General features: G+C 47.3%; 1 protein-coding gene across 1 annotated transcript in view; it reads right to left on the reverse strand.

Annotated features, from left to right (window-relative positions):
- LOC118082688 (calpain-14) overlaps nucleotides 1–14,152 on the reverse strand; it is a 48,626-nt gene that overhangs the window by 17,448 nt on the left and 17,026 nt on the right. The window contains exons 7-14 of the mRNA XM_060272963.2: nucleotides 13,950–14,015; nucleotides 11,228–11,313; nucleotides 9,682–9,756; nucleotides 6,813–6,976; nucleotides 6,538–6,701; nucleotides 5,137–5,145; nucleotides 1,440–1,642; nucleotides 153–189 (exon numbers count right to left, since the gene is read on the reverse strand). Of these exons, the coding sequence (XP_060128946.1) occupies nucleotides 153–189; nucleotides 1,440–1,642; nucleotides 5,137–5,145; nucleotides 6,538–6,701; nucleotides 6,813–6,976; nucleotides 9,682–9,756; nucleotides 11,228–11,313; nucleotides 13,950–14,015 (804 nt within the window). The remainder of the gene's footprint in view (nucleotides 1–152; nucleotides 190–1,439; nucleotides 1,643–5,136; nucleotides 5,146–6,537; nucleotides 6,702–6,812; nucleotides 6,977–9,681; nucleotides 9,757–11,227; nucleotides 11,314–13,949; nucleotides 14,016–14,152) is intronic.

Consider the following 14,152-nt stretch of genomic DNA (forward strand, 5'->3'; position numbering starts at 1 on the left):
GGCCAGCAATAAAAGTCAATTTGCAAGCTTAGCCCACCATACTCAACTGATTTGTTTCCCCCACCCTGGAAGCTCTGCTGAGGATCGCACGACAGCACAGAGGAATAGAGGAGAAGAAGCAAGTCAAGGGGTGTAGTAGTTCTTCAACTCACCTTTGAAAGGACACAGCTGGAATCACCACCCAATTCACTGAAATCAAATGTTAACAAGTACAATGAGAGGTGTAGATAGTGCAACAAGGTAAGAGGGGGAGGGAAGCCAGAAATGTTTCTTTTGTCCCATACAATGCTTCTTCTGGATCAAGCTCTCCCCACAAACATTGCTGCTTCAGCCAGTGTTGGTGCAACTGTGAAGCCATCTGCTTTTACAAAGTCGACAGGCCTGTAGCTGTTCTGCAGCCTTGAGCCCTTAGCTGCTGCTGGACTACAACTCCCATCATGTCCAGCCAGCTTAGCCAGTGGTCAGGGATGATGGGAGTTGTAGTCCAACAGACCTCTAGGGACCCAAAGTTGAAGAATGTAGCAACTGTGTTGTCCGAGCTTCATTGATGGTCTATGAGTCCATTGCAACTGGTGTCGCCAGACAACTGGTGGCTGGGAATGAAAGCCCCGGCAATAGTCTTGAACTCTTTTTGCCAGTAAGACAAGATGCCATGGGATTTTCTTGAAGCAAAATAGTCATTTTAGTGCCCCTGCCAGTGCCCCTGCCTCCACTCCCACACCACATTTCTGCACTGTACTAATCTTTGTGTTGCTTAATTATGTGCCCCTGCCTCCACTCCCACACCACATTTCTGCACTGTACTAATCTTTGTGTTGCTTAATTATGATTTTAAGTGCTGCTTTAATGCTATTTAATATGTATGTACCCCACCCCTTATTCATATTCTTATACCATCCCTTATTCATAGATCTCAGGGCTTTTCACAACATCAAATCACAATATAAAAAACACAAAATGCATATTTTTCCTGATAAAAATAGGAACAAAAACAAACCTAGAACCCTGATCCCACAACTTTGAAGGTCCATCAGCCAAAGGCCTGGTTGAAGGGGAATGTTTTTTGCCTGGCACCTAAAGGTGTAGAATGAAGGTGCCAAGCAAGCCCTGGGGAAAGTATTCCCCACAAATAAGGGCCGACTATTACTATGACATTGCTGCCGTTGTTGTTGTTGTTGTTGTTGTTGTTGTTGTTGTTGTTGTTGTTGTTGTTGTTGTCACAGTTCACAGTGGTATAGACCAGGATTCAGAAGCCTGCGGCCCTCCACAGGGAGTTGCTGGACTACGATTCCCATCATCCCTGACCAATGGCCATGAAAAGGAAGGGCAAACTACATATCTCTCACCAGGGAGCACCCACCACCCAGCCTTTCCCTCTGGCAAAAATACACACTCCCCGCCCCTTAATGATTGTAGCAAAGCAAGACCGGAGGACTTACTGAAGGCTGTGCTTCCTGGAGAAGACCCGCAGGAGGAAGTCTGATTCCTGGTTGGGTTCTGCAGTGGCTGGGACAATGACATAGGCCCCTGGCGGGAGCCGGAAATCCTGCGTCACTTCACGGTCATTTACAAAGACTGCCCTGTTCAGGGGCGTGTTCCAGACAAAGAAGGCAGCAGGCAGTTTTCTATGAAGGTCCTGGTACTAGAGAGAGAGAGAGAGAGAGAGAGAGAGAGAGAGAGAGAGAGAGAGAGAGAGAGAGAGAGAGAGAGAGAGAGAGAGAGAGAGAGAGAGAGACTTACAAAAAGCTTACAATGTTTGGGGATTGTTATTTTTGCAAGTCATGTAAAGAGTCCCATGGAGAAGAACGAGCTAATATTTGTGCCCTCTGGAAAGTAGGGTCGGATAGCATCCATTTTCGAAGGCGCAAAATAGAAGCAATGCTAAATGTGCCATCAGAAACCACATCCGTGAAAGTGCAGGGGCAACCCTGAAAACAATGGGTGCTTGAATTTGTCTAAAGGCACAGCAGAGGGATGCCTGCATGCTAATATTTTGCCCAGAACATAACAACAAATACCTTTTCCCTCCCAGCACTCAGATCCTGTTCTATGTTCCTTAAGATCCACTTCACATGCCTAAAGTGAGGCAGGTGGCTGCCAGGGAAAGGGCCTTTTCAGTTGTGGCACCCTGGAATACCCTTCCATGGGGGGCTCTCTTGGTGCCATCTTTGTGGTCTTTTCAATGCCAGGCAGAGACTATTCTGTTCCCTCCAGGCCTTTTAAATAACATAGGGTCTCTCCATTTTTCAATCTACATTCAATTTTGTGAACCTCTTTTGTTGTATTTATGTAGCATTTGATTTCACATTTCAAGGTCCTAAAATAGTTTTTGTTTTTCTTGTAAGCTGCTCTTCACATTATGAGGTGGCAAACAAAGGCCATTAAAATCTATACAAAAATAAATTCTTGGGCACACATCCTGCACATAGACTGGAAAAAGTGGGGAACCGATGATAATTCTACAGAATGCCTTTATTAGAAAAATTATACCCAGGCCACACGGAATCATCAGAGTGCTCCAAATATTTCCTAAATGGATGCATACCCCTTGTGCATGTTGTCCTAAAACCCAAGGATGCAAGCAACCAATTTTGCTCAGAAAAATAGCCCCATTGATTTCAGTGGGGCTTACTTCTCCGCAAGTAGGCTTAGAATAGAATTACAGCTGTGGCTTCTTTTTTGACAACCCCATCATCCCATTATGGCATGATGATGAAGGCAAAATTGCACTGTTAATAGGCATCTCCCATTACTAGCAACTGAATGAGAGAAGGCCGGATGAAGACGGTCAATAACTGCATTGGCTAAGAACTCCGGAGCCTTCCTGATTTGGCTATTCCTCAAAATGGCTCTGGCATTTTGCTCTCTGGCGGACTTTGCTGCCCACAAGAGCAGTTGCAGAAAGACTTTTGCTCTCTCTTTGGTTGTATTTCTCTCCTGCTAATGCAGCAATCTGTCATCTCCTAAGAGGGTGGGGTTGCCCCTTTGAATGCATCATATATTAAATGCAAGGCTTTTATGCCTCAGTCAATGCAGTGATTCATTGTTTTTCCAATGTTAAAACTGCTCTTGGTTTTGTACTTCACTATATTAATCTTGGTGCTCAATACAAGTCTGGAATTTACTTCCAAGCAGACTCCAGCTCTGATCTTCAATGAGCCTGGATGCAAAAGTGTTATCTCCCAATTGGTCCAAAGCTACAGACAAGAGACAAACAACTTTGGCTTCGCTGCTGCATTCAAGTAGGCTCAACCAGTCTGCTGATCCTGAGCCTCTGGCGCCTTTGGGTAGAAGCTAGACTGGTTTCACAGCATGACAGTAGGTAGACAGGCTGGGCTTTCAAACCACAGCATATCTAAGACCATACATAGCCAAATATGTGGGTCGTGAAATCATAGAATCATAGAACTGTAGAGTTGGAAGAACACGAAAATTCATCTTGTCCAACCCCTGCAATGCAGGATTCCCCCCCCCAACATGGTTTGGGCCACCTGGGCTTGGGCAAAAGCTTTGGCCAGAGGTAGCCAACATGGTGTCATCTGGTTATGGCTGGACTACAACTGCGAACATTGGCCATGCTAGCTAGGGCTGATGGAGGAGTTTGGAATTCAAAAACATCAGGAGAACACCATGCTAGCTTCCCCTGGTGTAGGCCAGATTCAGTTTCTCTGATGACCTGGTGCTATTGTCCTGACATTGCTAAAATCAGAGGAGGCGTCTCAACTGATACTTTGATGCAAATGGACCCAGGCCAAGGTAGCAAAGGATATACCAGCATCAACCAAACTCTAGTCCCCATGCAAGTTAATCGTGCCACTGCTTTGTTCACATGGCTCAAGTGCACAGCAGCATATAGCCAGTGTGTTGCCAATTCTTGGTTTTATGTCCTGGTAAAAACACCTTCATAGGCAGCTCTTTCCCTGACATAACATCTACTTGAATTTGATGGCGGTGTAACAAAAATATCTGAGACGAAGCACTTGGGAACATCATTTAACTGTATGCAATGGAACAAAAAGAAATGATCGCATCGATTTAGTGGCATCTGCAAAGAATGCCAAAGAATGAGCTTAAAAAAAGTGGGCGAATTCCCCTAGGGATTTATACTTTGTAGGGCTTAAAAAGGAAATATAATAAAACCATTTCTCACTCAGCCCTGTCTACTGCTTCTGGGCACAGCTCAGGAACACACCACCATTAATGCTTAATTAAGCCATAAAAATGCATTATCTTGAAATGCATTGAGTCGCGACGGCATTAACAATTTTTTTTTTTTAATGCCTTAAGAAGCTTCTCTAAAATAGGTGGAAAAGAAAATGGGACACACTAGCTTTGAACGGAGTTTGGAAAGCCATGCCCAAACACTCACATACGAACAGAAATTCAAAGTTCTGCAGAATACAAAGCATCAAGGTTTTGGGATTTTCCAATACCCTGAACACAGGATTTCGGCAGTGATAACTTCCCAGCAGGGACAATTAGGATTGTGGTGCAAATCCGATCAGGGCCGTTTTGAGCACCTTTGGCGCCGTGGTGCGACGGATCCCTCCGCCGCCCCCCGCCGCCCCGTTTTCCAGTGTGGCGGGCGGGTGGGCTCAGTGTGCAGCGCGGTCGACGAGGGCGCTGCTGTGCAGTGGGCGGGCGGGTGGGCTTGCTGCGCGGCGGAGCAGACGGCGGGCAGGCAGGCGGGCTGCGTGGTGCCCCCCCCCGCGGGCCGGCACCGTGGCACCCTGCGCCACCCAGCCTGCCCATAGAGCTGGCCCTGAATCCGATTCCCATGCTTGTAAGTCAGCATGGGTGCACATGAAGAAGAAGAAGAGGAGGAGGAGGAGGAGGAGGAGTTTGGATTTGATATCCCGCTTTATCACTACCCGAAGGAATCTCAAAGCGGCTAACATTCTCCTTTCCCTTCCTCCCCCACAACAAACACTCTGTGAGGTGAGTGGGGCTGAGAGACTTCAAAGAAGTGTGACTAGCCCAAGGTCACCCAGCAGCTGCATGTGGAGGAGCGGAGACGCGAGCCCGGTTCCCCAGATTACGAGTCTACCGCTCTTAACCACTACACCACACTGGCTCTCATGAACCTCCAGCCAGGGTGGAAGGCACCAGTATACCAAATTTATCAGGGCTGCACACTTTGTGCAGCTTGCAGGCATGTCCCACTTGCACAAAGTCAGTGCAAAGCCCATAGCATCTCATAAGAACAAAGAAGAGCCCTGCTCATTCAAGCCAAAGACTCGTCTAATCCAGCCAGTGGAAAACCGGATGCCCCTGGGAAGCTTCCAAGCAGGACCTGAATGCAAAGGCTCTCTGCACACATATGATTCCCAGCAATGGGTGTATGTGACTCAGTGTGTGTAGAGAGAGAGGGAGACGCAGCTGCTTGTAAACAACACATTTCAGTATTTTGGCACAAACACTATTTCAAATATCCTATTGTTTCCAGCTTAAAAGATTTTAAATCCAGCCCTACTGAGATCAGCACTCAGATCAGAATTCCGGCTAAGGTAAGCACACAGAAGTTGCATCTGTTCTTGCCTACCCTCTCTGATGGGAAAGAGCAGGAAGGAAGCAACACGGGACTATATACATACCTCCTGGCCCACCTAGGAAAAAAGAAAGAAGAATATGTATCAGCCAGAGAATTCCAAGTGGAATTTACAACTGAAAATTACAGTTGATTGAACCAGTCAAAAGGGCCACCAGTCATTAAAGCACTGAACTCCCTATTTTAAAACTTATCCCATATTCTAGGCACCTTGGGGAGGTAAGGTTGCTGAAGTCCACGTTACAATTGGGTTGCTAGGTGAAAAGGGTAACAGCATTTCCTGCAGAACAGCCACAGGATGAACGCTGACTCCTTGCAGGGTTCAGAGGTGGTGGTGGTGGTGAAGACAATGTCAAAAGCCCTAGGGGAGTGGGGGGCAGAAATCCTGACTCGCTTCAGCAGCTACACTTGCTGAAATTCCTAGACCAGCCTTTCTCAGCATTGGTTCCCCAGATGTCGGTGGACTACGACGCCCATCGTCCCCGATTAGCTAGGGATGATGGGAGTTGTAGTCCAACAACATCTGGGGACCCAAGGTTGAGTAAGGCTTTTCTAGACATCGATTGAAGGTAGAGGAGTGGAGTACCTGTGGTCCTCCAGATGTGCTTGGTCTCCAACTTCCATCAGGATGTTGGACTTGCCCAATTCTTTTCCTTGTTTCCTACCTCTGATTCACATCCCCCCCTGGTAGGTCAGGGTCCCTCTCTGTTTGCATTAAGCAAAAGAAATCTGTACCTGCTAGGAAGAAACTTCTTATTTTCTTGCAAGGGGCTTTGGAGAAACAGCTTAGGGCAGGTGTAGCCAATGCTGTGCCCTCCAGATTTTGCTACACTACAACTCCCATCATTCCCTGACCGTCAGCCGTGCTGTCTGGGGGGCGATGGGAGTTGGAGTCCAACAACATCTAGAGGGCACCACACATTGGCTGCCCCAGCTTAGGACAATTCACCCCAGCAGTTTCAGCAGGAAAGCAACAAGATTCCACCCACCCTATAGACGGAGAGGCCTATATGGAGGTGAGGCATCCGATTCCGGTGATGGTCGTTGCGCTTTTGGATCAGGGACACCAACACGCTGCAGGAGTAAAAGGACGTTTTGCTCCCGTTGCCTTGCAGAACTCTCAGCAAGTACTGGGGATTCCTCCAAAATGCAGCTGGAGGTGTGAGATGCAAACATGTGAGCCTCTAACTCAGAAAAGCAGGTGCTTAGCTCATTACGCCAGCAAATTATTTTGAAAAGTAACGTTCCCCAAGGGGCACCTCACCTTTGTGCGCCTTCATCCTGCCCCCGGCTGTGATTCCTTTGACCCATTTGCCAACCTGCGTGGAGCACGTCCACTTCTTCCCTAATTCCTTACTCAGGAGATCAGGAGTCAGTTTGCAGATCATCAGGCCCACAAAATGGGTTTTAAAATCTTGCAGAGACATCCTGTGAGAAAAGAACAACAACAAAGACACATACCGTAGTCAAATGTCCATCCTGGCTTAGGACTGACATTGAAGCTAACGCATCTTCTGTTTTTGGTTTAAAGCTTAAGGCTGCTGTCAGGTTTCCTGTCCCAAGTTGAATCCCTGGCATCTCCAGGTAATGCTCCTGTCTGAAATATTGGAGAGCCATTGAGCTAGATGGCGCATGATCTGACACAGAATCAGGCAGCTTCCTTGCTTCCTAGCTCCTGTTCCATGTTCTTCAGAATAGAGGTGGCGAAGCTCAGGACCAGAGTCCAAATGTGGCCCCCGAGGTCTATCTGGCCCCCTGGACTCTTCACAGGCCACACACCCTCTCCTCAAGGCCACACCACTCACTAGCTCTGCTTTGCACCTTCCGCTTGGCCTAGCCTGTGTCCTTGAACTCTGATAGTGCCTCCTGCTTGTCTAGATGGAGAGGGATGTGTGAGCATACATAGACTGTAAAACTCACGCTCCTTGCTCCACCCACTTTTCCCTCTGGCTCCGCCCACCCTCAGCATATCACCCAGAAGGGAATGTGACCTTTGATCTCAGAAAGGCTCTGCAGTCCTGCTTTCCAAATTAAATCCCTGACCGTAGAACGGATGCGCGTTGCCTCTGATGTGCACCCATTTCTCATCATGCGCACAGAGGTCCACAGCTTCCTGTTTCTCACACTGGATTTGCTGAAGTATGTGACTGCTGACAACACATTATAGGACGAGAGCGCTTGCAGAGGATACGTGTTTTGCCTTGGCTTACGTTTAGTAACTACCAAGCAGCAGCAGCACTATGAGGAGGAGCGGAGAAAACAACTGCAAAGAATTCTTACCAGAGGGGTGTTTGAGAGCCCAAGAAGAGGAGGAATAGCACTGTATGTTAACACTGCCACCTAGTGGCAAATGGTGTGACATGAGAAACTGGATCACTTGTATCCTCCTTCGACGTGCGTTTGTGGGTGTGCACATGTGCCCATTTGGGGAAATGTGGATTTTCAGACTTCACAATGCAGCCTTTTAAACAAAGCTTAATCTCACTTTTGAGGGAGTTTTTAAATCGGAATAGGTTGGAGCAACACAAGCCCAACTGCGTTCTATACCAGGCAGGGTTGGAGAAGAAATTAATTTCAGTTTGCAATCCCAGGTGAAATGATCAAATTCACACTTTCCGAAACAATATGTGAAGTGAAACGCTGCTATCCTTCAAAACTTGCACTTATCTGAATTTTGCGACGTACTTCTGCAACCAATGTTTACAAAAATGTATACGTATCAGGAGGGAAGTGTGCATTAAAAATGAAGATGTTTGTGAAAATAACATACAAAAATGTCGAAACAAAATAAGGTATCTGAAGAAGTGTGTATGCACGCGAAAGCTCATACCAATGACAAACTTAGTTGGTCTCTAAGGTGCTGCTGGGAGGAATTTTTAAATTTTGTTTCGACTACGTCAGACCAACACGGCTACCTACCTGTATACAAAAATGTATCACATTGGGGGAAATGGCATGCAAAAGTGTGTACGTTTTGAATAAAGCAGTAGCACTGCACTCACTCACACACAAACACACCCTATGTTATTATCGCCCCCCCCCCTCTATTTCAGTTGCACAGGCTGTGATTGTCATTGCTTATGTAGCCCAAACACCTAAGTATATCGGTAGAACTTGGGAGCTTAAGAATCCCCGTCCCCAGAAAAAAAAAAAACTGCAGTGAGGACCGAGAGTGCTCAGTGTCCAGGAAATGCTGAATAACTGCTAGGATATAAAAACAGAATATCAGAGAGGGGAGAGAAATTGGAACAACCAGAATCCTGAAGAGGGAGCACTCTTATGCTGCAACATTGTGTTGCAGGCCCGACAAAAAGCTGCTCACTAGAGGTATGCCTATTTAAAATGCCACAGCAAACTGTACTCATTAGAGACAATGCCATATAGCCAGATGGAGCACCTATGTTTGCAGGGATCAGGGCATACCTCCAATATTAAGGTGCTGGTGAAAAAATGATACGGGGCGACCATCATCATTACAAGTCCTGCTTGTGAGCAGCAAATAACTGGCAAATTCCGGGGGCGGGGAGAATGCTTCCCTTTTCAAAGGCAAGTGTTTTAGCTGCAAGGGAGTGAATGCGCTGGCAGTGAACATAAGAACTTGAGAAAAGTCCCTCAGCGAGCAAAAATTAAGGTTTTTAAGAAGTATTTTTTGCCAGTCCTAAATACACGACAGAGAAGAAAATCTCATTGATATCCACAGTGTCTCTTTCCACTTAAAACTATGCCATATGGATATTGGACCTACTAACAGAGGAGAGGCAGGGAGGGTCATGGGCAGTGCTTTTTTCTATAAAAAATGTTTTGGTGTATTCTCATTTTGACTCAAGAAAACCACCATTTTATAGTTCAAATTGGGGGAAATAAATACAGTAAATGGACAAAATCAGGGGTAGCAACAGAACTGACGATTCACTGTGCTAGAGAAGAAACTAATTTAAAATAAAATAAAATTGTTTCTTCTCCCGTTAGATTCGCAAAATGTTTAGGGATATGCGTACCCCTGCGTACCCCCAGGAGGGGAAAAAAAGCACTGATAATGGGACAATTTGCTGAGCAGTCTTTCTATAGGCATTTGAGAAACCCTCCACTGGGGGCAGAGGGGAGAGAAGCAAAGAGGTAATTTCATCAAGTACCAGAATTCTCCATCGTCATCATTCTTTCGCAGCAAAATCTTCTCCTTTGGGCTGAGCTGCTCCCATTTCCCAGAGCTAAAGGGACAGGAAGAAAAGAGCTTTGTTTAAAACAGGAACCCACTCGGCTTTGTTGCAGAATAGGCCAGTATTCTGCCTTGCCTGCTCTTTACGGGCATTTATTTAATATTAAGGTCACCAGTATCAGAGACTGGAGATGTGACCAAATTTCTGCAGCGGGGAGAAGAAATTCTCCAACTGTTAGTCAGGGGTGGACCACACCATCATCCATGGTGAGAGCACATCACCTGGGGTGGAGGGAGGAAGGGGGGTGCGGTGTGGGCAGTGCGCCCCGGGTGTCATCCTTGAGGAGGGTGACAAAATGCCTGGTGGTACTCACCGCAGGGCCTGCAGCACGCCTGAGCCATGCGTCTCTCTTGGGAGTGACACGGTGGCTTAGGCGCCCGCAGGCTCCACGTTGCCCCAAACGGTCTGCCCGCTGCCTCCCCCCCTCCGGCTGAGTGGGAGGAGGCAGGCAGAGTCCTCAGAGGCCCCGCGGAACGTCCTGCCCCGGCTGGCCCCACCCTGCAGGCAGCTGGCCCCGCCCCTGGGCGCAGGGCATGTGTGCCGCCCCAGGCGCCCGATTGGCTTGTTCCGCCGCTGCACAACGCTTTCTGCTCCCCTGAAGTTTTTTCAGTTTTGTTTTGCTGACACCGCAAGCGTCGATAGCAGCAACCATTTTGCAGCCTCCGGAATTCCCTGGACTTGGCACCCTTCTTGCAGGGGAGGGGGTACAAACTGTGACCGCCACCCCCCAAAATAATGATGCTAGAGAATGTGGGAAGATGTCTTATACGGAGTCAGATCCTTGGTCTATCTCGCTCAATTTAATAAAAAAAAATTCCTTCAGTAGCACCTTAAAGACCAACTAAGTTTTAATTTTGGTACGAGCTTTTGTGTGCATGCACACGAAAGCTCATACCAAAATTAAAACTTAGTTGGTCTTTAAGGTGCTACTGAAGGAATTTTTTTATTTTGTTTCGACTCAGACCAACACGGCTACCTACCTGTAACTAGCTAAATTTACATTACCTTACCCATCTAGCTCAATGCTGCTCACAGAGAACAGCAGCAGTTCTCCAGGATTTCAGGCAAGAAACATTTCTAATCCTGCCTGTAGATGCCAGAATTTGAACCTTTGACCTTCTGCATGCAAAGCAGACACCATACTACCAAGCTATGGCGCTTCCCTTGAACATTCAGGAATGTTTTGGTATATTTTCTTATTTTGTAGTTTTAACTCATTTTTAATTTTATTGAATTGAGTCTCCTGTACCAGTCTTAGAGGCAACTGTAATTAAGTGGTAAATAAATTGTCGAAATAAAATAAATCAGTTCAACTCTGTCCACTTGGCTTGCCCTTCTCGGTGTTACAGCACCCTATTCACATCTCATGCAATTGTTGGGATCAGTATCTGCCTGCAGGTGGCGTTGTGGGTTCATCTCTATAAACCATAACCTCTTTTTTTTTTTCTTCTCAGAAACGCACCTGTCACTCCAATCTCCTTTCCATTCAACTTTCCCCCAGGGGTTTCTCAGTCTCACTAAATTCTCGGGTCCGTGTTTGCAAGTCACCTGTACAGAAACAAGAAACAGATTGCCTTAACCGGGGTTACAGCCTCCTTTCCCAGCTGCTCGGGTGACATATAAAAACATTGCAGGTACAATTCAAGGAGCCAATTTTGGCCTACGAGGTGCTCAGCAACCTGGTCCCTCCAAGACAGTGCCTTTTCCTCTGACATTAAACGAACATTTTAAAAATCCCAGTGACCGTTTTCAATGGAGATGCATTGGAGACAAAATAGAACAATTGCCAGGGAGTCCAAGAGGACTCCCCTAATACTACTTTCTGGACTGGACCACACAGGTAGTAAAGGTACCACTGCAATACAGTGTCTCCCATGCCTATTCCATACAGGCAATCCAGGAGGGGAGCATAGCCAAGGCTATCGAAAGCTGCTGAGAGATTGAACAATAAAAATATGGTCCTACTCCCCCTGCCCCTCTCCCAAAAGAGCTCATACAGGGTGCCCAAAGTAAAACAAAATACTCTGGACATCTCAAACTACCAACGTGGAGTGAAAAATCGATACTGTACAACAAAACAACACAAAACTCAATGCTATGCAACAGAGCGATTGCTAATGCACTCATTCCTCTGGGGCGGCTTGCTTAACAGGGGAAAAAGTATTTAACAATGGTTTGGGATGATGGCCGTTACAGTTCAACAGCACATGGGGGCCACAAGTTCCCCACCCCAGCTGTAAAAAGAACATTTGTTTGTACATGATTGTTAATTAAAAGCAGCGGATTTTATCAGCATTTCCCCAACCGGGGTTAAACATGCAAGTGGCAAGAGTTAAAAGGTGCCTAGACCAGAGACAGGCCACCTCAGGGCCGGCCCTACGGCCACTGGCCGGTCCACCACGCAGCTGCACCCACGGCAACTGCGCTGTGCCTGCCCGCCTGCCACGCAGCAGTGCCTGTGGCAGCCGCGCTGCGCGCAGCACCCACCCACTACGCTGGGAAACGGGGCGGGGGGCGCCAGAGGGATCCGGCGCACCACAGCGCCAGGGGCACTTAAGACGGCCCTGGGTCACCTTCTGGTGCATTTTATGGAAGAAAACACTGAACTCCTAAACCCTCCCCTTTCCACAGACCTGCTTTCAGCTTTAAACCCGGCTCCGCTTAGCATGCTCGTGTGAGCCTCGCTGTCAGCAGAGCCTCATGAATCAATTACAGCCTTTGATTTACACACGGGCCCAGCTATTATCCTCTATGTTTTATTCATGCCATTAGAAGGAAGCACAGCTCATGGAAAAAGAAACCATTCTGATGCGCTCATCATCTTCAATAAGGCCTGATAATATTTAAAAAGGCAAGGGCAGAAGTGTGTGTCAAATGTACCCTACAGCCCTGCCTTTGTCCAAGGTGTTATGAGACTGTAGATCTGCCTTCCCCAACCTGGTGCCCTCCAGATGTTGAGAGCTGGAGGCCAAATCATCTGGAGGGCCGGCTGGGGAAGGCTGATCTAAGATCAGTGGCATTCATGTTCAGACAGAGCAGCTGCACCATTCAGACTTTCTCTCCCCCCCACACACACACACCCTGAGCTGTCACCTCTGCCATATACCTGCTACTCCTGAGGACCGAGAACCACCCTCGTGATAGGGTGGCCCCGTGTCCTACTTTACAGTGCCCAGTTTGAAGGGCTATCAGAGGATGCCACAAGGCTCAGGGGTTTCCCGGTCCACCCAGGGTGCCATTGTTCAATTTCACCTACAGCTACAAAATGTTACAGGCAATGCTTGTTTTCTTTTTAAAAAATGTTTAGGAGTACTCTCACTTTCCTACTCATATTAAAATACTGCCCCTCAATGAGGCCGAACTTAGATTCACAAAATGTTTAGGGGTATATAATAATAATAATTTATTATTTATACCCCGCCCATCTGGCTGGGTTTCCCCAGCCACTCTGGGCGGCTTCCAACCGAATATTAAAACAGTACAGAATTAAAAATTAAAAACTTCCCTAAACAGGGCAGCTTTCAGTTGTCTTCTAAAAGTAAAATAGTTACTTATTGCCTTGACATCTGCTAGGAGGGCGTTCCACAGGATGGGTGCCACTACCGAGAAGGCCCTCTGTCTGGTTCCCTGTAACCTCACTTCTCGCAATGAGGGAACCGGCAGAAGGCCCTCGGTGCTGGATCTCAGTGTCCGGGCTGAATGGTGGGGGTGGAGACGCTCCTTCAGGTATACAGGACCAAGGCCGTTTAGGGCTTTTAAAGGTCAGTACCAACACTTTGAATTATGCTCGGAAACGTACTGGGAGCCAGTGTAGATCTCCCAGGACCGGTGTTATGTGGTCCTGGCGGCCGCTCCCAGTCACTAGTCTAGCTGCCGCATTCTGGATTAGTTGTAGTTTCTGGGTCACCTTCAAAGGTAACCCCACGTAGAGCGCATTGCAGTAATCCAAGCGGGAGATAACCAGAGCATGCACCACTCTGGCAAGACAGTCCGCAGGCAGGTAGGGTCTCGGCCTGTGTACCCCTGCGTACCCCCAGATAAAAGCACTAGTTACAGGCATTGCATTGGCGTGCAGCAATGGGAGAATAGTGCAGAGGCTTCAACCTAAAATAATGTTGTTGATGATGATGGTGAGGATTATAAAACAATAGCGGAAACTACAAGGGGAAAAAAGTGGAACTTACTTTTCGAATGCCAGTCACAGTGTATGCATGGCCACGCACTAATCCATTCGACAGGACTGTTCTTTGCTGGAGAGAAGGGCATAAAACCATTTAGCTAGGCTGTAAACCAGGGAGCGCCAACCCTGTTGGGCCCATTTGCAAATCAAATAATTTTTCTTTATTTAGACCATTTTTATGCTACTCAGTATATGAATGATATACCG

The sequence above is a fragment of the Zootoca vivipara genome, chromosome 3 (genome assembly GCF_965207765.1).
Source record: "Zootoca vivipara chromosome 3, rZooViv2.hap1.1, whole genome shotgun sequence".
NCBI classification, from domain to species: Eukaryota; Metazoa; Chordata; class Lepidosauria; order Squamata; family Lacertidae; genus Zootoca; species Zootoca vivipara.